Raw genomic sequence first — 23,529 nt, 5'->3', positions numbered from 1 at the left:
TCTATTTTGACTGACGTTAACAGTGCTACCTCAACTTCCTTTTTGTTCATATTTATCTAGTTTGCCTTTATCCATCCTTTTATTTTCAACCTTCCTTTCCCTTTTGTTTTAAACATTTATAACAACTACCTCTGTCTTTTTTAATGACCAGTTTTTTTCAATTATATTTGTTGTGATTATCTGTGTGGTAAGTTGTTATTATGTCTGTGTGCAACTATTCTAATAAGTTTTTCTCCTTTTCTCCTCATTTGTAAACCTTTCCTCTATTAATTTGAAAATTTTACAAGCTTTATCTATTATTTTAGAGATTAATCACTTCTCACTCTTTCACTCTATGAACTCTTCCCCCAATCATTTATCACCATCTAGTGGATCCATATTCTTCTTTCTTTCCACAGGAAAGAGAATCAGAGAAAATGTCACTGAGATAATTTTGTCAGCATAGACAACCTAACAAGAGACTCCATATTTAAAATTATATTCTTGGACTTGGATACCCCAAAGCCCCTCTCCTTCTATTGTGCCTGTTTGTTTTACTTTCCAATTTTTCTCACACTTGGTGACATGTCGTTTCTGCGCTACTATGATGTTATCACTGAAGGGAGTCTTGCTGCTAGTGCGACCTCTTCCTGGCCTCCTCTTTGAAGGGAGCAGATATGCCAGGGTCCAGAATTGTCCAATGATTTTGTTTGATAGCTAATTAATGGCCTTCTATGGTTTCCATGGCAATGCCACGCTTTGCTGCCAGGCCTTATCCAAATGGGCATTCTGTTCAGTCTTTTGCCTTAGCATCAGCATATTAATCAGACACCACAGGTCCTTGGTTGCTGCATCAAATTGGTAAGACACTAATTGAATTAAAATTTCACTTGAAGGCTTCAGGCTTTTCTTCCTCCCAGCTGGTGTGTGTGTGTGGTGGTGGTGGTGGTGGGGGGTGGACTTGGTTAGCTGAAAGGGCCAGAATAAAACAGGAGACATTTGGATATCCACAGAACTTTGTATTCATTTATAGCAAAGTATTTTCATTTCACCTTTGAATAAATATTTTGATGTCTGAATCTCTCTCTCTCCTGGAAAATTTATCTAATTCCCTGACCTTTCCAATGTGTTCTCTTTGTAATAGGAAGTGGAGTTAGTATTTTCAAGGTGAAGAGAGGAGGCCTTTCTCTCTCTCTCTCTCTCTCACACACACACACACACAGGGTTAGTGAAGTCTAGGGGAAGAGCTCAGGTTGAAGGCCTCAACTGAACTTTAATAAAGATTAGGTAGCACAGTGCATATGAAGATTGCCTAGCAATCCGTAAAGTGCTGTGCAAATAGAGGGGTTATTAGATTTTGAGTCTTTGAAAGGTAGAGATGAAAGGGGAGAAGAAAGAGAGGCAACTGAGGGATGATCAGTCTTAAATTCATTCTTCAGCTCATAAAGATTATGGATGATTATTTCAACTTCTTATAAAGAGTCAAAATCCTCCCTGTCCTTGGTAGGCTTACCACTTCAAATGATACCTTTCTATAGCTATTATTTTAACTGACCCTAAAGTACACCATGCATATTTATACCTTTGTGCTTTTGCATTCTTTGTTCCTTGGCCCTCTGTTCCTTGTTATTTGCCAACCTCCTATTCACTTTCAACATTGAGAATGAACTTGCCCATGGGCTTAATGCCTTTACCAACCTTCTGAACAGAGTTAATCACTTCTTCAGGGCTCTTCTCTGTGTGCCTAACTCATAATAGCACTCATCATGGTGTACTGTAATTATTCTTTTTAACTGGTAATATGTCTGTCTTTTTCATTAGTTTGTGAGTGACAACAAAAGAATGAACCATTTCCTTACAAATCTTTATTTTTCTGACATGCCCCATTTGTGTACTAGGTGTTGAAAACATGTTTTGTGTTTTACTGACCTGCAAAATCTTGTGCTTGATGAATAGCTGCTATCTGGAATGAAGAATTTCCAACCTAAATGAATAGTGAAGCTTTTCAAAATCTGAGGTCCAAAAAACTGCATTAATGTGAAGTGCATGTTACATGTTAAAACTGGTTTTAAGTATACATACTAAGAAAACCGGAACATTAAAGTTGGAATCTACCACTATGAAATAAAGACCCTCTAGATACCCAAAGAAACTAGGTAATTCCTTACCTCTTACACACTGTAGCCCTCTCCTTTTTTCATCTTAAAATAAACCATATTGGGAATGGTGCTGTCTTTGAGTCACGTTATCCTACATTCCGGTAACCTCTGAGGTAGGTCTTTCTGTTTTATCTTGGGTAGCATTACTATGAGAGAGAAATGCTCATCCCTGAACTGGGACCAGTGGATGGAAGGTACGCAAAAGCTGATCAAGGTATGGGAGGTCTAGCTAATTGATTTTTTTTTGTAATATACGTGGAATGCGCACTATTGCTCCCCTTCAGTAATACAGGAATCCAGAGAATGTGGATTTTAGAGCTAAATAGCTTCCTGTCTTTGAAATGGCCCAGTGAGCCAACCGCAGTCATCTCCCTAAGGTGGTAAAGAGGATAGTGGCACTGGGCAGACGTTTAGACCACAGGTGTTCTACCTTGTTTTCCAGCTCTAAAATGTGTGATGCTGTTTTGCTGCCAATACAGAAAGGAAGATCCAGATACTCAGAAGTACCTCCAGCAAGTGCCACCTTAGCAAAAAGATAAACCCAGCATTCCCGGCGATGGAGTGGCATCTACCCAAATCCTCTACAGGTGTGCTTTGAAATAGTTTTCTTTCTTGTGTCTCTCCTTTCACTTTGACCCCCACGTCCTAACACAAGGCTTCTCAGCTTTCACAGAAGCCAAAGAAATGGCAGTGTTATTTTATGTATGTGTGCGCGCTCTGAGTTAATCAAAAAATAATAATTTTTTACATACTTCCTTGGGGAAGTCAGTTTGGCAGACCAACGCACTATTTAAACCTACCCTATTTTATTCTGGTTATTGATTTTTAGTCAAATTAAAATTTAATATATGGAGCATTTCTAGGAAATCTGACATCATTTCTTTTTGGAGAAAGGAGTTTCTTGATTAAAAGAAAACAAAAATTACCAAAACAACCTGAGGCTGAAATATACTGTGTCCCTTGGCAGTTCGCTTGGAGGAGAAAACCTGATCGTGGCAGCAAGATTTTGGCAGGGGGCTGCCCAGGAACTCAGGTCCCTGATCAGACAGTTGCTGTGGGTAGCCAGGGGCATGCCTTTCTCTCTGAGTCTATTTCCCAAATGAAATCAAGGAGTTCAACCATTGCTGTCTAAGGTTGCTATTGGTTTTAACCCCGTGTGATTATGCCTTTCTCCCCAATCCCATCTGTTGAGCAGCTTCTAGAAGCTTCAGTTTATTCAGCATGAAAGAAGCTAGCAGGAAGAGACAGCCCCTTCATTGCATCCCCACCCTTGCGTGGAAAATGAGTCAAAAGAACCACAAAGAATTAAGCATAAAGAGGGGAGAAATCATAACCGAAGAAATATCTTCTTTATCTATGTCCATTTCCTCCCACAAGGAAAAATGGCAGTGTCGGTTGTACATTACATATATCTCTCTCTCTCTTTAGTGTTTCATCTTAGCACCTGCACAGCAGAGACCTTTACAGTTCATTGCATATGCTCTCCCCCTCCTCCCCCTCCGCACAGAACCTGAGGCCTAAGAAGCAACTCCCTCCAAGCTCCTCACAACGCTGAGACCCTTCTTCATGACATAGGATAGACATAACACACATGCCCCACGGTCTTATACAGTTGCTAGAACGTTTTTGAGTTTCCAACGAATGAAGATCGTCCTCCTTCTCTTTGAATAGTAATTACATTTTACAAATTTTTTATTTATTCTGATCTGTTTTGTCCTGTTCACGTTTGTACAACAAAAGGGAGAGTCCGTGGCCGGGAGTCCCCGGTTAACAGAGCTTGGCTGTCATCTGGTCCGACTGTTTGAGGATCTCCGTGTTGTACAGGTCCAAGGCGTGGTTCACCCTGATGATCTCGCTGTTGGTCAGCTTCAGGCGGTGCTTCAGCATACAGGAGAACAAGTCCAGCTGGGGCTTCCCGGGGGCCACGGGAGGGGCCAGGCGGTTAATTCGGTCCCGAATATCCAGCAAGAGGAGCATCACGGACGAAGAGGAGTAGAACTGGCCTCCCTGCGTGTAGGACTGGTTGACCTGCTGCACCGCGCTGCGGAGGAGGTCCGCGTTGAACCTCAGGCTGTAGCCGAACACCTGCACATCCGAGATCTTGATGTAGAACTGCCTCTTGTTGGGGTCGGAGAGGTCCACCGGGCCCTGGCCGGTCTCATTCCGCAGGACGGTGGTCAGCCGAGTCCGACTGCGTAGGTAGATGTGGACTGTCTCGAAAAACGTTTTCCACCGATTGCCCAGCAAGAGAGTCCAGTTGTAGCACTGGCTGTTTTGGAGACGGACCTTCTCCCAGCGCGGGTAGCCGAACTCGCCGAAGGGCATGTTCCAGCCCTCCGAGTGGCTCCCGCTGAAGGGGTTGACGTAGACAAAGAACATGGGGTCCAGACTGCTGTTTCGCATCTGGCAGATGCGCATAGACATGCCGATCACCATGTGGATGAAGTCCATGCGGTTCTTGTTGCTTTTGAGAGTGAGGGACATGCGCTTGCGCCACCGCGGGTCAAAGAAGGTGTCGAGGCGGATCTCGTTGCTGACGAAGGTGGTGTGGACGTAGAGGCGCGAGTCCATCTTCTGCAGCAGGTACTTCAGCTCCAGGTCCTGGAAGTCCAGGTCGGTCTCGAAGCTGATGAACTGCTCGCTCCGCTCCGAGTCCACATTCTGGGGTTCGCAGCGGCCTCGGTACAGCTTATAGCCCTTGTTGCAGGAGCCGCAGAGTGAGATGTTGGCCAGGCTGCACATGGCACAGCTGTTGTTCCCGCCTATGATGCAGGGGATGGGGCGCTGGCAAAGCGTGGTGCTCCCGTGGCACACGCAGCTCCGCTGGCTCTCCAGGAAGCTTCCCCAAAACCCGTTCTCGTTGCAGTAGAGAAGGGACTGGACCCTTGCCAGCCACTGCTGAATTGTCCTAGGGGACAGAGGGAAAACAGAGAATGTTAACCACCGTGGGCAGGCGATGTGTGATGGTCATCCACCTGGTAAGGTTCATGGAGCCGCCCAGAGAATGAAAGGATTGGGAACATCAGTTTTAACGGGAAGCATTCTGAATGTAAATGATGAGCACGACATTGTCAGTCCTCCTAATGTCACGGGCCAGCTCTATGACGCCTCACTTCGCCCGGGTAAGTTCCTTGTTCTCATCCAGAAAGTGAAGGCATGTTCTTTGGGGTCCTTCTAACGCTATGACTCCTTTATACATTTAGCCCCAGATCAGGTTGATTCGGGAAAGTGTCTAACCCCAGACACCCCTGGCTGTTAACTTTAACAGATTGTGAAGTTAAAAAGGAAAATCAGCAAGAGAAAGTAACTTTAACCTGCACCAGATGTTTCAAACCCGCTCACAGATTCTCTCACATGGGTTATACAACATGCAACCTCAACACAAACACTACGTTTTATAATTTTATATCTCTCTAGAGATGGCGTAGTGCCTCTATATTGATGATCTTCCATGATCCTGATAGTGGCTTTTCAAAACATGTGAGAAAGATGTTATTACCCCCATTTTTCCAGACCTCCCAACTCTCAATGCAGTGGCATTTCCATTACAACGTGTATCTCTAGGTCTCCCCCACCCACTGCCCCTCAGCAGTTTTATAAGCAACAGCTAAGCATGTCCCCAGATCCCAGCCACTGAAACATTCCAGGTAAGAGATACTCTAGCAGAGCTGAAGCAACCAGAGAGTAGGTGAAAATGTGGAAGGCGGTCAGCTTAGGGGCCTCCCTCTTTCCTCATTTCTGTGCTCATCACCTCTTGGCTGTCTTCTATGCTACAAATAATCCCTTCCATGCATCTCGCACTTCCAACTCTGCATGGGGCACATTCACTCCCATATTCTCACTTGCACCTCACAACACCCTGAAGATAGCTTGGGACTTGAGTGAGGTCGGTCAGAGAGTGCTTAAAATCCTGGCTCCTGCAAATGGGGGCTGAGGTAAGGCCAGGCAGTTCTCCTCACCTTCCTAGTCATCCCTACCGCCCAGGGCTGTTGTGAGCATTGCATGAATTTTTACGTGAAAGCTTACCCCCTAACTCGTGGAGTGTTAAGGGCTCAATAAAAGTTAGCTCTTGTTATTCCTGCAAAGGGACTGTCAGCTCCATTTTATAGACACGGCGATAGAAGCTCAGAGGTGATATGATGGACTAAAAGTCACACAGTGAGTGAGCAGAGAAGTCTCCTAGCTATGGCTTTCTTCATTTTTAATTAAATGTCAAGCAACTGTCACAAGAGCCCTTCTTAAAGGCCATCATGGACCATGGTGATGTGGATGGTGATGATGATGATGGCGGTTCATGATCCAGCTTTAGGAAGCTGGGAACAAGCCCATTTGCATTGTACTGCCTGTGGTAGGAAGTGTTAACAATCATCTATTGGATCAGTTCAAAGGTCAAGCCACTGTGGCCACGCCCAGGAACCCTGGGGTCAGTGGCAGAGCCCGCTATAGAAAAGCAGGTGTGCTAGCCCAGGTGGAACTGAGTTCAAAGCTCAGTTCTGCACCCAGGGACAAGTCGCTTCATGTGTTTAAGCCTCAGTATCCATATCTAAAGCGAGAGTAATAAAGCCCATCTTATGCAGTGGGTGAGAGGATTGGGTGAGATAATATATTTAAAGCCCAGAGCCTGGCATAGAGCAATTATTGAAAAGGTAATAATAATAAGTACTCTTATGCCAGGGAATAAGCTATTCCTTTGAAGGTATTGAGACACTCTCAGGGATTTCACTATCTCTCTGGAGTTTGAGGAAAACCATTTTGTCATAGGGGGACATTTGAAAATGGATACTGTTGAAACGTCCTCCCAGGATGCTTTGCTTTGAATGTGTTGCTTATCAGCTGAGAGAAAATGGAGGAATAATTAGTGTGCTCCTTTGAAATTGCTCTGCCTTTTAAATCCACAGAACCTACCAGCCCCTGGCAATAAAAGCTCCCTCACAACCTTCAAAACACTGTATCGAAACACCTCGTTTTCTTGTCAGTTTCCCTTCCCTGGCTCTGAAGCTTCAGAGGGAGGGTCCCTTGTTCCCTGAGCATCTAACTGAAAGACCGACTCCCTATTAGTGTTTGTTGAATGAATGAACAAACAAAATTAATGTTCTTTCTTCTTATTCTTCATTAAGAAAATCCAACTTCTCTTCTCCCCTCTGGACTGCAGTATTAGTTTCCCATACTGTCCACCCACACAGCTCGGCCCCCTCCAGTCTCTGCTGCGCGAGACCCATCCTATCACAGCCTGGAGAACAGCAGCAGGCCCAGCCTTCGGGAAACGCAGCTGGAATGATAACAAGCTATGCGGATCCCATCTCCCAGACCAGAACATTGACTGAATATTGGCTATGAGTCATCCGATAGTTCTGTGAGCCGCAGGGACCCGTCACACGTCTCTGATTGCACGGTTCCATCTGACAAGAGCGTAATTTCAAAATGCCTCTTTCAAATGGCCCACACTTGCCCCTGTCACTCCCTCTCCAAGTGACAGGACAGTACCCCATTTAGAGCTCCTCTGTTCCCATCTGCAAGGCATTCTATAACCCCGCAGAGCACCCCCTTTCTCGTGTCTCATCATTGGGGTCCTTTGTCAGGGCCACAGCCCCCACTCCTTGAATCAATGCTTCATTGTGGCTGAACCCTCAGAATCCTCGGTGGGGGAAATAAAAAGATGAAAGTTCCTGGTCATGCTGCAACAAGCAAAGGAACTAGTGGCACATTAGGATTCCAGCCCTGTCGAGCAGGAGGGACTGGGGACAGAGGCCCTCTGAAGCGCGTTAGCGAGCTGAATGGCACCTGCATCTCCTGACCTCAGAATAATCATGAGGTTGTGGGCTGTATCAATGAAGGCATTAATGATACAGCGAGAGGACTTAGAACGCGGCAGAGTGAAGGGAGGGGGCAGGGAGGGAGGCTCTGGGAAGGGGAAGGAGGAAAGAGAAGGGAGAGAGGTGGAGTGTGGGGGAGGGAGACCAGAGAGGAGAAAAAGAGGCGGTGTTAGAGCTGGTGGGGGAAAGGTAGGAGTCTGAGCTAAATGAGCAGCTGAGGCGATGCAGGAGGCACCTGGAGAGGGAGAGGGCGATGGAATGAAATTAGAGCTGGGAGGAGAGAAACAGAGAAGTGCAGCCACACCTTCCACTGTCATAACTCACAGACTCGGGGAACGTGGGCACTGGAGGGGCCATCTGAGGGCAAGTCCTTCTTTTCTCGAGAAGTGGCGAGAGGGGGCCACAAGGCAAGCAATGCTACTGTTGAGTCCTTATGCCTAAGGTCAGTGGCCTTTCCATTGCTTTTTAATAATTTTGAGAAGAGTAAAACCAGAAATACAAACTCATTCCAGTTTTTTATGTATTTGTTCTTAACAAGCAACTTCCAACAATGAGGACTCCACCTGAATCAGATCAATCTCCTATACCTTCTCCACCTGCAGCCTGAGCTCTAGGTAGTAATTACTGATATTCAGAAACCCTGCAATGCGCAATAGACGGCATCAGCCTAAACTGACCAAAACAATCAGTGGCTACTCGAATTGAGCATTCACTGTACACCAGGCACTGAGCTGGAGGAGCATAACCAACCATCTGCATTACAGAGGAAGACAGCGAGGCCTGGAGGAGTGAGAGAACTTGTCTCAAATCGCGAAGTTCCTCCCTATTCAGATATCAGGGTCTCTCACTCCATCCAGCCTGGGTTCACTTGTTGCAATGCACCATAATGTAAAATTAGGACACTGAAGCCAGCAAGAAGAAAAAAGAAAGCAGGCCGCGATAAAGAGAAATAAATTACATTAACGGAAAAATACTGAAAGTTTGACCATGTGAAGGGCCTATTATCACATTCCTTGCTTCCGCTGAACCTGCCAGGATCCCTCGCCTCCATTCACAGATAATTGGAGCTCACAACAAGTGCAAAGGGAGAGGCTGGGGACTGGGGGTAGTAGGGACTGTGATCTATAAATACAATCCCCCGGGCTGGCTGGTGACAGCCTGCCTCAACCCTGGCAACAGAGGAGTGGCTTAATAGATCTGCTGGAGGCAGAGGTCTCACCAAGGACTGACACAGCCCCACCACAAGGCAGTCAGTTCGAGGCAGTGAGGACCGAGTTTTTACATGCTTTTCTGTGTCCCTAGGAATCCAAAGCATCTTCCGTTTGTAGCCAAAGCTCAACCCCAGTACATCTACATCAGCATCTTTCTGTTGGATGGGATTTCAGTTCATTCTGATGGGGGACTGAGGGGAGTGCAAAAAGAGGAAGGAAGGGAGGGTAGGAAGAGGCACTTTGATTTCTAAAGCCGATTGGCCGGCATCCACAGAGGCTCACTGAACCACAGAAGCAGCCTGAACCACAGGAGCAAAAGCCCTGGAAATGTTCAGCCCATCTCTCTCCTATTTAGACCCAAACACTGAGATCTGATGGTTTGCTGGAGGATCTGTGTTTTCGGAGTGCTTTCTACACCATGGTGCTTAACCCTTCACCCTACCATCAAGTCCTTGAGATAGGACTCCCTGGTGACGATTTCCATTTTACTGACATGGCATGAGGTCCAGAGAGGGACTGTGCCTTTGTCATGGTCACACAGTGAGATGCAGCCCACCAGAGCTCAGGGTTTCTGATCCAAATGCAGGGCTCCCTTGGTTGTCCTGCCGTAGTTTCTCTGCTCTAAAACCCAGACTGGAGCAGAAGCTAGGCTCCAGGCCCTGGAGACACCTCTGCTGCTCACCAGCAGGCCTTGTCTTTGCCTCAGCCAGGATTTTCTGGCAACATGACAGGTGTCCCAGTGATACAGCATGGCGTCACTCGTCATTTGAGGACGGTGGCTATGCCACCCAGGGCTTCCCATCAGTGCTTTCAAAGACACACATCTCCCTTTCAGAGCCACCTGGGTGGGGAGCCCAGGCTGGTATTCCTAATGCAAGCAAACTCCCTGCTGATTTTAATTGGAGGTTTTGCCTCAGACAGGAATGCAATGTGGGCCAGTGGCATTTTAGGGAAGATCATACAAATCGGGTGCCAAGGAGTTGGGGGGGGCAGACCTAGACTAAAATAGAAAGCTATAATCCATAATTCCCATTCACCTACCAGGAGTGTTTATTTTAAAGTGGAGAAGAGATGAAAAAAAAATTGGAGTTCTGAATTATTCTGTTATTTATGTCCTGTGCTTCTTCCTTGGCATTTTTTGACATTGTAATGGGTGTCTGAGTGATTCTGTGAGATTCCACAAAATGTATTCTCTGTAGACCTTAGACTAGCTGGGGAAGACAAACAATTGTTTTTAGGTTTCTGATGATGCACTGATTTTTGGTTGTGCTGTGTGTGTGTGTGTGTGTGTGTGTGTGTGTTAAGGAAATGGTGCTGATAGATAAACACATAGACGCTGCCAGAATGCTTGGGGCTCAACTGAAAGCAGCCTTGGTTTATGGATGCGCTAGTATGAGTTATAACTGGAGATCAGACCCACTCTGTGCTCATCATTTTCCCCAGATAAATATTTAGCTTGTTAATCATTTCATTCTTGAGAGTCTATCATTCTCTTAATAACCTACATACCCTTCTTCTTCTCAGTTCTTCACGTGATGTCAGGAGCCTCACTGAATGGCTCGCAGTAATAAGGAAGGAGAGACCACAAGAAGAATTCTGGGGTCCCCTGCCACAACAAAGATGCTTCTTCCTATTTGGTTTTGTGGAGGCAACGGGTCTTGTCTGGAGGGGAACTCAGGCAAAAAGGGTCCAGGGAGGAACTGGGAGAAGAGCAAGTAAAAATCCAATAGGGGACTCCTTTTAAGTTAGGTTGTCAGGAAGTTAACTGGGGAGGATTGTGAAATAACTTTTGCGATTACACAGTTCTGGGTCTGCAAGAAGGTGACAGACAACATCAGCTACATATTCAAATTCAGCACTTTGCTGTGGGGCATGGATGCGCTGGAGACAAGCGAAGGAAGGAGCCAGGAGCTTCTTTGGGGCTGGCAGCAAGGCTGAGAGAGGGGAGGGCTGCAAGAGTGGTTTGTTCTTCCTGGCCAGTGCTCAGGCAGAAGGATAAGAGACTCAGACCAAACAGTTGGGAAGGAAGGAGCTAACCCTGAAATAGAATACTGGTCTTCTACTCAATAACCTGGGCAGTGAGGTGGGGGGAGCATAGGTGCGGGAGTCAGTCAAGGACATGGCTGGACTCTGCTCTACCACCATTTGGCCTTGGATATTGGACCACGCTATTTGACCTTGGATTAGTCACTTCACCTCCTTGATCCTCAGTTTGCTTACCTGTCAAATGGGGAAAGTAAAGCCTACCTCACACTTTGTCCTCAGAACTAGACTTGATGTGCAAAGGCTGCTAGGAGGTTTGCAGTGAAAGGAGGTTATTATGACTGACCATGAACGCTTATTGTTACTGAGGGTGAAGAATACTTCGTTTTATAAATGTTCCAGGTAAAAAATACTCCTCTCCCTTACGAGAAAGCTCAGTTCATTACAGCTCAATGTCCCAGTCTCGCTGCTCACTCACCCTCCACAGTGCATTATGAATGTTGTCACCGTGATGCTTGAAGAAAGAGCTAGAGATGTGGGTTTTGGAGTCAGAAAAACTGGGTATTGAATCATTGCTCTGCTACTCATTACTAACCTTGAGCTAATTACTTGTCCTTTCAAAGCTTCCGTTTTTCTCAACTACAGAACAGAATAACAACACAGTACTTGCAGGGTTGTTTGGAGGACCAGATAAGATAATGGATAAAAAGCTTCCGACATAGTAGGAGCACAGTGTCTCCCATGAAAATCAACTATTGTGTTCCTCCTGAGCTCACAAAGAAAATGGCTCCTTTGAAGCAGGTAATTATAGATTTTTAAAAAATCCAGGGAAATAGTTCAATAAATGTTACTGGGTCAGTTGACTATTGATATTAAAACAGCAGCAACAACAAAACCTCTTTATGACACTTAATCCCTTCTGTACCCCCAAATCATTAACAGAGGGATTACAGATCTAAATGTGAAAAGTAAATACTAACAATAGTACCAGCATCAGAAAAACAGCTTTTACAAGAAAACATAGGGGAGCATCATTATGAAATGGGAGGCAGCATAGATTTCTTAACATGGCTCACTGTAAAGAAAAAAAAAAGATTAATAGGTATACATAAAGATTAAAACATATCCATCAAAGATACCATCCCAAGAGTAAAAAGGCAACCCTTAATCAGAGAATGTATTTGCAATTCCTCTAGCCAATCAAAAACTGCATTTATCTATGTAATACACAAATAACTCCTGCCCTGATTGGATGCTGGGGCCGGTCAAAGGCATTTTATGCTGCCTGAGCCTTCCCACTCCTTTCTGGGTCTCTTTAAACCACAGCAGATGCAATTATCACAGTTTATGTTTATCCTGAGAAAGGTCTCAATGGATTATTTAATACTGTAATTTGTCCCAGAAAAAAACCCTACAAATCAGTGAGAAAAAGTCAGATAACCAAAAGGGAAAACAGGCAAATGATGTGAACAGGCAGGGTATGAAAGGGGATATTCAGAAGGCCAATAAGCACACGAAACGCCACTTCATTAGTCATCAGGACAATGCTGATTAAAACTGCAATGTGATCCTATTACAGCAGGATGGCTAACATCAAATAAAAATAAAAATAGAAAAGATGGGAAACCCTGAGTACTGGCAAGGATGCTACTGGCAGGAAAAAAAATTGATTCAGCAAATTTCCAGGGAAACTGGAAGTATCTGCTAAAGAACCTTGGAAGCTGAACTATGAATACTCTGTGTCCCAGCAATTCCAATCCTAATCCTAATACCCAGCAAAAATGCATAGACGGGGGTCACCCAAAGACACATGTAAGATGGCATAACCCCAAACTGGAGGCTATCTATGCAAGTGACTGTCAGCAGCACGACACACTTCTACAAACAAAATAGAAAAGTCTTGGCCATACATGAGCCTGAACCACACGAAGGGATCTCATAGAAAAATGAAAAGAGGAAAGAAGCCAGACACAGAAGAGTCCACACTCTATGAAAAGAGGCAAATCTGACCTGAGGTGGGGTAGCAATGAGAGGAGCTCCCTGAGACAGAGGGTTCCTGGTGCCCAGAACAGGATGCACAGGGTTCCTGCCATGCTGACGACACCCGAACTTTTTAAAAACCTGGGTGCTGCTGGTTACACGTGTAAATTCGCTTTGTGCAAATTTCTGTTGCTGTGCACTTAAGATGTTTTCACTTTCTAGATGTCCGTAATTCTGCCATGGGTCACTTAACTTCAAAAATCATCCTTTAAGACAAGCCTAATAACACTTCTAAGGTAGTGATAGTTTACATTTTTATATCACTTTTAAACATCCCAAAGCTCTCCTGTGTGGTTCTCTAATTTTGATCATCACAACTTCTCTGTGTCGTGGGCTGGGTGGAATGGGTAAAATGAATCTCACTGGAGCTATATGAAAAGCAAGGCTCAGAGAGCAGCGTGACTTACTGAAGGTCACCAGCGACTTGTCACACCACTAGGACTGTAACTCACCCATGTGTGAGGTGGCTGCTGTGTAGGTGGCAGACGGTGGTGGGAGGGCTGGGAGGTGGCTCTGAAGGAGAACATGAAGGAGCTACCGCAGGAAATCTAAGAACCCAGCTCTTTTTCTGATTCAATACTCTGTGCCTCCAGGTTCTATGCCAAACAGGAAGCCACCTTTCAGCCCCAGGGAAGGAAAAAAATCCCTAAAAACAACAAAAGGGGTCTGGAGATGCTTTTATTCTCTTGCTGCATTAGTGGAGTGAGTCAACTGCCCTAACTTCACGTGCAGAATGACAACCAGGGATGCAAACAGAGATAGGCCTAGTGTTGTATTGTACAAACCCTGCACATCACTTGGGGTGAACTTGACTGCTGGAATCTGCCTGCCCCTCACCCAGGTTATACACCCGTGGGTGGCTGCCAGGTTCAGCCTCATTGACTGCCTTCTTTTTACCCCCCCTAAATAGAGAAAAATGCCAAACATATTCTTAGATGAAAGCTTCATTGCCCCATGGTTGGGAGGGTACAGGTAAGCTTCTGTGACCCACGGCCAGCTGCCCCCTGATAGCCGGGGGCTACTCGTGGGCTTGTACCTCTTCTTAAATAGAACAATGTAATACACTTAAATAGGTTTTGTCACCTCCCTTCCCATCCCCCTCCAAAATAAATCAGTATGTCGAGGATTATCAAAGTAAGCAATTTATTCTAAGGGGAACTCTGGGTTTAGGATGGCAATTTCCAGAATACTGGAGCTGAATGATGCTCAGACAAAGCCTGGTCCATGAAAAAAAAGCCCAGAGAGGTTTATGTGCTCGCTTGAGGTGATATAAGTAGTTCCTGCAAGTGCAGAACCAGCATACTCCTCTTGGGGAAAGCTACACATGTACAGTCATCATCTTTGCCCCAGCCTCTCTGAAAGGGGCTGGCAGCATTTCCCTGGGTGGCTGTGCATTGGGGTAAAGGAACTATTCACACTCTCCAAGGATTATCAGACACTGGCTCTGAGCTGATACTGGCTCCAGAAGCCACAAAATGTGACTGTGCCCCACCAGACAGAACAGGTGTTCAGGGAGGTCAGCCAATCAGTGGAGATTTAGCTCAGGTCCTTGTCACAGTGGGTCCAGTGGTCGTCTCCTCTAGTTATTTTCCTGGTTCCAGAAGGCACAGTTGGAATTATTCCATAATTGGAATACTTAGCAACTGACAGAATCATCTTCCTTCCCACTTCTGGTATCCAGACTATACGATATACCCACCAAACAATAAACATTATGGAACATTCTCTCCCATTAACCAGCTTCCAAGAAAAGAAAGCAGCACATCATGCACTTTGGTTGCTGCTTGTGGCAAGACAAATCCACTAAACAACAAGCATAGTTGACAATGGTTCTACAGGCCAATTTTATATTACAAAATGCTTCCTCACACGGTCTCTGAAGAGCGAAGTCCCCTCTGTACTAAAGTGTATTGTAATGGAAAGAGAAACAAATGAAAAACCCCCTATGTATGGCAGGTGGGCACAGATCCTTTGACACTTGTTCCTTAGACTGTAGGGCGGGTTAGTCTTTCTTACCTCCCCTTGAATCTGGGTAGATTCTACCACTGCTCTTTGACCAACACAAAAAGGCAGACATGAGTCACTCAGTTTAGGGATTTAGGGATTCTCAAGAGACTAGCAGCTCCCACCTCCTATCTTTTGGAAAACTCCACTTATAAGCAATCTGACCAAATGCTGGAGTGGCCACTTGGGAAGACCCCAGAGAGTGGGTACTGTCTAGCTGAGCTCAGCCTTTGCCACCTGTGTAAAGGCACCAGGCATGTGAGTGAAGCTTTCTTAGAACCTCCAGCCCAGCCCAGCTGCCACTAAATATGAATGAGCATCTTCAATCCACTCCACGTCGAACAGAACTACCCGGCCAATCCTGGCATGAATTCCTCACTCAGAGATCATGAGCATAATATAATGGTTGCTGCCTGAAACCTCCAAGTTTGGGTCGATTTGTTATTCAGCATTAGACATGCAAACAACTATATACCATGAGCCCCAAAGAAAACTCAGGCTATCTCTCCTGTACTCCATTACAACCAAGCCACATGACTATGCTAGGCAGAATTCTATAAATGGCTCCTCCCTCCCCAAGATTCCAGGACCTGTGAATATGATACCACTTCCTGCATTGTGTCCCCTTACATGGCACCCTTGACCTAAAGATGGGGAGATTATCTCAGTGGGCCTCATCTACGCAGATGTGTCCCACGAAAAGCAGAGTTTTCTCTGGCTTTGCAGGGAAAGAACTCTGAGAGATCAAGCATGAAGGACTCCCTGCATCTTTGTGCCTTTGCAGATGGAGGGCTACATGTGTAGGGACTGAAGAATGGCATCTAGGAGTCCACCCCCAACAAGGAAAAGGTGGCCTCAGTTCTACAACCACAAAGAAGTGAGTTCTGACAACCTGAATGAGCATGGAGTGGATTCTTGCCCAGAACCTCAACATCTTGATTCCCACCTGTGAGGCTGAAGCAGGAAGCCCAGCTACCTCACGCCCAGACTCCCAACCCATGGGAACTGTGAGATAATAAGGGCATGTTTCTTTAAGCCTCTAAATTTGTGGTGATTTGTTACACAGCAGTACAAAACTAATATAGTTACTCTGGCCAAATCACTTCCCCACTCTCTTTCATTATACACTTTAATGAAATGACAGGGATAGATTAGATAATATTTTAGGTTCCCTGACAGAAATGGCATTTTATGGTTTTGTAATTTAACCCTCCTAAGCCTCAGATTCCTAAGGTAAAGCAGAGATACATGATCTGCTGGTTGCCAATTTGATCTTATCTGCTCAACTCCAACCTTTCTGTGACAGAGACACCTTTTGTCTTGCCCACCTCCCCTTGCATAATGCCTGGAACTTAGCAGCTGCTCACTACGTATTTGTTGAATGAAGCAATGGATGGATGAATGGATAAAAATTCCATGTAAATATCCTAACAAAGGACTGTGCCTATGTAGGACAGCAGCAGGGGTCCAGTCATCAATTTCTGTGACCTTAGTCTTCTCTCCTGTAAATGGGGACACTAATCCTTGCTCTAGTGCCCTCACTGGTAATGACAAGGATCAGGTAAGCTCATTGGTGTGAAAGCCCTTTGCAAACTTTAAAATAAGCTGTGGGTGAGTTATTTGTCTTAGCAATAGTTTATTGTTTTGGGTCAGGACTGTCCCTAAGCCAAATGGAGTAAATCGATTGCCTAATTACACCAGAAAGTACATAGCTTCCTGCTGTCACTATGGCTGCCACTGGGAAGCAGTCACCCCACTCCTCAGCAGGGGTGGTGCCTGCAGGGCACAAAGCCACTAGCATCTGATTAAGACTAGCTGAAGGATGGGGATCTCCAGTGACAGGAAGGGAACTCACAACCTAGTTACCATGCCAGTCATCTGGGTCACCACCTCTTCATCTTGTCTAAGTCGCTCTTTCCCAAGGCAGTGAACTGGGGAACGTGGTTTCCAGAAAGAACTTCGAAAAGAAGGGTTCTGTGGCCAAATTAGTTTTAAAAATATGTATATTTGACTCCTTCTTCCGTTGCTTTTTTAATCCAACACTTCCTAAACATATTCAGTCACAGCACCTCCTTTCCTACATGTCCCTCACATTATTCTACAGGATTCACTGGGGGGAACTCATTTTGACTCGGTTTCTTCCACATGCATGCAAAGTGAGGCGGGACCATATCTATGGCAGTGAGGGGACTCTTCTAGCCCAGGATCAGTGTGGTCCCCAGACCAGCAATGTTACTTTATCTAGGCCAGGATCCATCCCGGATCTACTGAATCAGAAATCCCGGCCAGCGGGGCAGGGCAGCAATCTGTGTTCAAAAAGCCTTCCAGGGAACCGTGAGGTCCACTCCAGTGTGAGAACCAGGCTAGAACCCACAGACCTGGGCTTTACCCCATGTCGACACAGGGCGGAACCCCTGGATCCAGAGGAAGAGGTGCACTGGCTGCCAGAGAAGATTAAGGCATTCTTCCTGCTTGTTTTCCAACGGCTATTCAACACCTAAAGGATAATTAACATACAAACCCCACAACTAGCTGTTCCATCCCTCCATAGTTCATCTCCACATACTGGATTAATCTTAATTCTATAACGTGTAAGGCCAATTACATTGAGAGCTAATATACTGACCACATATGCTAAAAACTCTATACGTGTTCTAAGTGATCCTCACAGTAACTCTGTGGAGAAAGTTCTGCTATCATCTTTGTTTTACAGGCAAGGATACATGGGACCTAAAGACAATGAGAATGCACACAGCTCACCAGGATTTAACAGCGGATTGTCTGGCTCTAAAGCCCAATCTTGATTTATGTGCTCTCTCTGATTTGCAATTTCCCATTTCTGGATGAAATAATCTCACATTCAAATTTTCATAAGTACCTGTTGTTTTCTTACATGGAAAACCATCCCCCCCCCAGAAATTCAAAGCATTATTATACCTCAACTCCTATCTCAAATGCATCCTGACTTCAGTCCAGCAGATGCTGAGCCCTTGGGTGCCAGGCACCGGTCACTTTGGGAAGGAGGGTACCCTGGTGAGCAAGAGACAAGTCCCTACCATTATAGCATTTTTGGTCAAGCAGGGAAAGTCTGGGACTAAGTAGACAACGGCAAACGTGCCAAGTATTAGAAAATCACTCAGCAGGATGCAGTGAAGATACACTGTAGGACACCACAAACTGGTTCAGTGAGCCAGACAAGTGTCCTTAAGAAATGGAGGTTCGATGTGAAATTTCTGGAATGAAAAGAGGAATCCATGCATGCAAAGAGGGAAAGGAATTCTCCAGTCTTCCCAGCAGGAATGTATTTCTCTCTTTTTGCCATTGTTGCTATTCAAATTCTGTATTTATAAAATGGAAAGTGTAATAGAGTATGTTTTATAGGGATGTGGAGAGGATTAAATGAGCACATATATATGTAAGCATTAAAAACTATATGTATGGTACATAATAGATGGTCAATCTGTGTTAACTATTATTACAACTTTTTTTCCTACTCTATGACCTTGAGCAAGTTGCTCCAGTAATAGTGGCAAATTACTAGTAATGAGAGCTTCTGTCTCAGGGCAAGCTCATAACTGACCTCCATGGGAGTGACCTGACACACACCTGACACCCTCCCTTCCATGAGGTGAAGGCGGGGAGTGAGGATCACAGCGCATCTGATACTCGTGGCTGGTTAGTCATGGTCCGACACAGCCTGCAGGCTTCTGTTCCCTCCAGGTGACAAGCACACTTACCGAGAGTCAGTTTTCTGTGTTCCCAAACCTGTTTGCCAGTCATATTGGCTATTATTTTATCATGGAATTAAAAGCAAATAAATTGATGAAATAATGAGCTTTTTCTATGGAGACTAACTTGAATCCTATGGAAAAATTCTACAAAGATCTGTTACTGAAAAAAATCCCTTCCATTTAAATAAAGGGGGAGTGTCCAAGAAAGTTGGGAAAGATTTATAAAATTCCACAAACATTTAGAGTATTTCTTAAGAGTCTTCAGATTACTGCTCCACTTTGAATAAGCTAAAATTGGAAATATTATACAAATATTGGTCAGGAGTATGCCAGGAAGCTAGTAAAATGTCAAATAGCATATATCCACATCCTACAAAAAAATTGGCCCTATTTGGAAAAGTTGGCCCAGTAATATATATGTATATATTTTAAGTTAAAGTAAAATGTATTTATATATGTGCAGCATATATACGCTTTAGGATTCCCTAATTTAACATACATTTTTCAATTAACTGACAAATTATTGGTATCTAATTTATCTGGCAAGGATCCTTGTGCTTTGAGTTCTTACTTGATGCTGAAAGTGGCTTATATGTTCTTTCATTGATTTTCCATTATTAATACCAATTAGGAACTGAAGCTCAGACACCTTAATACTGGGCCAAGGTTACAATGTTAGTGTTAGTAATGGCAGCCACGCATCTTGGCCTGTCAGACTTCAGGATCTGAAGTCTAAGTATCTTAAGGTCCATTGCCTCCCTGCTATATTATTAGATTGTGTGGGGCACATGCTCAGTCTTCTCTAATGGAAACGTATGTTTCTTGGAAGCAGAAAGTGTCTCCATCAAACACCTAGGATCTTCTATTGCTGCGCTCTTGACTGTATTAACATTGTATCTGTTCATTTCTTTATAGCTTATGAGGAGTTTTCACAGACATCATGTAATTGACTGGGTCACGAAACTCCACAGGGCAGCCACTCCTATTACCCCGATCATACAGATGAGGAAACAGGGGGTTCAGACAGGCTTAGAGATTTTTGGAGGTCATGCATCTAATAAGTGGCAGAGCAGGATCTGTCAGTCTAATAAACTAAACCCGACTTCAGTTCAATAAAACAGAGGAAGTCACATTTGTCTGCCCCCCTGCATGTGTCTACGGAGATGAAATCCAGAAGCAAGTACGTATGCGTTCAGAGAGAAGAATCAAAATCAGCGTGGATATTGAGGGTCATCATAAGAGAGATAATGATTATCTTGGTAGGCAGAAACTTTCCACAGACACCAATTAAGCACTGCACGGAACGGGAAATATGTTAAAAGCTGACATAGGTTCAGAAGGTATGGCCCCAGGATTGGAGCTTGACGTGGATGCCGCCAAGAGATTTTCATCTCAACAATGCATAATTACATTGTGTTTGGCTAAGGCCTGGACTGGACTGCTGGGTCAAGGCTGTGTGAACATGGGAAGTAAAAATAAACCAAAGACCAAGAGTCATTGGAAAATGCCAATGATTAGACTGCCTGCCCTTAAGTTAAGGTTCCATGAATCCGCTTTGCCTCACAATTATATAACCTCTACTAAAACCAGGTAATGGGATATAGGGAAGAAACATCAAATCACAGTGACATTAAGCACCTGCTTGGTGCTAGGATTTTTCTTCATTTCATTGAATTTAATGGACTTCAAGAAGTATCTATTTTTGCTCTCTGTTGTTGCTGTTGTTGTTTTTTTCTTTTCCAGGAGGATATAATACTTTCAGGATTTAAATCCAGGTCAGTTGAAACCAATCTCCTCTTGCAGTTCCCTTTCTACCAGTCTGAGGGTCCCGACTTGCAGCTGAGGTCAGTTCACAAATTCCCTGAGTGACCTTAAGCAAGTCACTTAACTCCCTTTGGCCTTAGTTTCTTCATTTGTGAATGAGGAAGATGACAGAAATATATACTACACCGGTGGAAAATCTGTAGATTATTTACCTGGCCATGGGACATAATTGTAAAAGATGATGTCAACATGCCTTGGGGACCCCCCTCCCAAGTAGAAAATAATGGGTTTGTCCATGCATTGACCAAAGTGACTCGAACAGCTCCCGTGTGCTAGGACATGATGCTGGTGAGTGGTGGAGAATGTGGTTACAGACGCACACCTGCAGCTGATGATCTCACAGAGAGGCAGGCGTCAGTAAATAGACAAATGAGGGAATAATGGGAAACTGACACTTGGGCTTCATCTGGGAGGTCAGCACGCCAGGAAAGCGTGTAATGCGGCCTTTAGGCACAAGGATTGCAGCCTTTAGTGCTGAGGTCCAAAGGACACATAGAAGCTACCAGGACAAAGGAAGATGAAGGAACGAGGAAAGCTCATTCCATGTGGAGGGGTAGCCATGTGAAGCCTGTGGAGTGGGAGGGAGCACCCAGTGAACTGAAAGGATATATATAAGGGATGTATTATAAAACTGTACAACTGAAACTTACTTAATCTTATCAACCAATGTCACCCCAACACATTTAATTAAAAAATAGAAAAAAAGGAGATAAGTCACAGTGCAGCTGAGAGAGCCCAGGAAAGGTGGGAAGGCCAGGCTGAGTGGTAGGCAGGGCCAGACCATGGCAGCCTTGAAGGTCATCTTAAGTTTCTGCTCCTCCTCCTGAGAGTGGTGATTAGTCACCCAAAAGTTTTAAGCAGCTAATGATGAGATAGAATTTGATTCCTAGGTAATAATTCTGATTGCTTCCTGCAACATAGATTGGAAAGTGATTAGATTCAGAGAGATTTGGGGGGAAGAAAGATCTTAGTTTGAACTCTCGGCTACTACTCATTAAGATGGACTAATTAGTATCACCTGAAAGCAATACTTCCCAAAGATCCAATTACTGACCTTCTACCAATATTTGGGAGCTGAACTGTTGCTCATTCTCTGTGACATCCCTCCCAGAGCTAGGAAGGACCTCAGGGACACTGAGCCCAGTGATTTCCAAACAGTTTCAGGGGGGAAAAAAAGTATCACCTTATTTTTCCCAAATTCCATGTGAGCTTTGATTCAGAATTCCATGGATAAAAGGTGGCACTCAGGGTTGGGAGTAATTAACTGTCTGGTACCTAATCTGCACTGCACCCCTGTAAGGCATGGGTGTGGTGCCGAGGGTTCTCCAGAGCACCTGCCCCAGGCCAGAGCCAGGGCTAGAACTCAGGCCTCCTGGTTCAAACCAGTGTCCTCTTCAGCTGTGATGCTAGGAACTGAGATTTTGAGGACAAAGGCCCTATTGCTTGTCTCTCTCTCTCTCTCTCTCTCTCTCTCTCTCTCTCTCTCTCTCTCTATTTTAACAGTAGACTTTTTTATTGAGAGACAGAGAGAGACAAGAAGGGATGGAGAGAGAGGAAGAGAAACATGGATGTGGGAGAGATACATCATTCTATCTTGCACACACCCCTGACCTGGGACCAAACCCACCACCCAGGCATGTGCCCTGACCAGGATTTGAATCAGTGACCTTTCAGTTTATAGGACAACACATTAACCAACTGAGTGACACTGGCCAGGGCCCTGTTGCTTGTGCCTTTTAAAAGCAGCTGGTACAGGGCTGGGAGACCAGGTGGTGAGTAAATATTTGTGGAATCACACAGAAGTCAGCTAATTCGGCATGGCTCTTTTGTTCTCACACTTTCTCCCTTCCTTCCTACCTTATTTTTCCCTCTTTCTCTCCCTCTTTTCTTTCTTCTTCACTTCTTCCTTCCTTCCTTTGTAATAAGAGGCGATTTCCCCCATAACAGTGTATTCTAGGCAGGTCATCTATCACCTCGGACCGTCTTGCCTCAGGCAGGTAGAACAGCACAGAGGTTACAGGAAAGGAATCTTGCCCCTTATTTGCTGTATAATCTTCAGCAAGCCACATAACATCTCTGTTCCTTAACTTCCCCATTCATACAATGGGATGTGTTAGTGCTACCTGATTAAATGAGGTGAAAGTGGGTCAAGCAGCGTCTGGTGCATAGCAAATGCCTTAGAAGCACTGACTCTTAAATACTACTTTGGGACTAAGCTCAGCTTCATTCTCTTCCTTACGAATTTGGTTTCAAGTTCACCCTACTTGCATAACCCCCTTTCCTAGAGTTCTCAGAGTTTACAAAGTGCTTCTAGACACAGAACCCCTGAGGCATGAAGGAATTGTGATGCCCATTTGCAGATGGGCAGAAAGTCCCAAGTGTCAATAATAGCAGTGACCAAAGTGAAAGTCCACCTCCCAGTCTTTCCCCCTTTTCAAATGCACAATGCAAGGATCTCCTGCTAACCAAACAATGCTCAGACACCTTCCTTGTGGGTTCCAGCCTTCCCTTGACCTGTCCAGTCACGGTGCCTTGACACTAAGGCCCGCTCCTACATAAGCTAAAGGAAATCAACCACGGTATCTCTGGGTCCCCCCAATAACCTTATACATTATGAGCACCCAGTAAATTTCTGGTTAGATGTTGGACCCCACCATTGGCAAGTGTGGTCTGGAAATATCTTGCATTCCAACAAGCACTAAGCCTTGGGGTAGATGAGTCTTACTTGTTTTGGTGCTTCCAGAGCTCAACGCAGAGTAAACTCCCAGAAAACGCTTGCTGTGTT

The 23,529-nt window shown here is 44.9% G+C and overlaps 1 protein-coding gene across 6 annotated transcripts in view; it reads right to left on the bottom strand.

Moving 5' to 3' along the window:
• Positions 1-1,189: 1,189 nt before the first annotated feature.
• Positions 1,190-23,529, bottom strand: part of BRINP1 (BMP/retinoic acid inducible neural specific 1) — a 491,421-nt gene continuing 469,081 nt past the window's right edge. For all 6 annotated transcript variants that reach the window (XM_053656104.1, XM_053656101.1, XM_053656105.1 and 3 more), the window contains one exon: positions 1,190-5,046. In XM_053656104.1, coding sequence (XP_053512079.1) covers positions 3,906-5,046 — 1,141 coding nt within the window. In that variant the 3' untranslated portion in view covers positions 1,190-3,905. The remainder of the gene's footprint in view (positions 5,047-23,529) is intronic.

This window comes from Artibeus jamaicensis, unplaced genomic scaffold (assembly GCF_021234435.1).
Source record: "Artibeus jamaicensis isolate MK-2021 breed Jamaican fruit bat unplaced genomic scaffold, CSHL_Jam_final scaffold_1964, whole genome shotgun sequence".
Classification (NCBI taxonomy): Eukaryota; Metazoa; Chordata; class Mammalia; order Chiroptera; family Phyllostomidae; genus Artibeus; species Artibeus jamaicensis.
The sequence above is the reverse complement of the archived record's forward strand: the minus strand, read 5'-3'. Positions and strand labels throughout refer to the sequence as shown.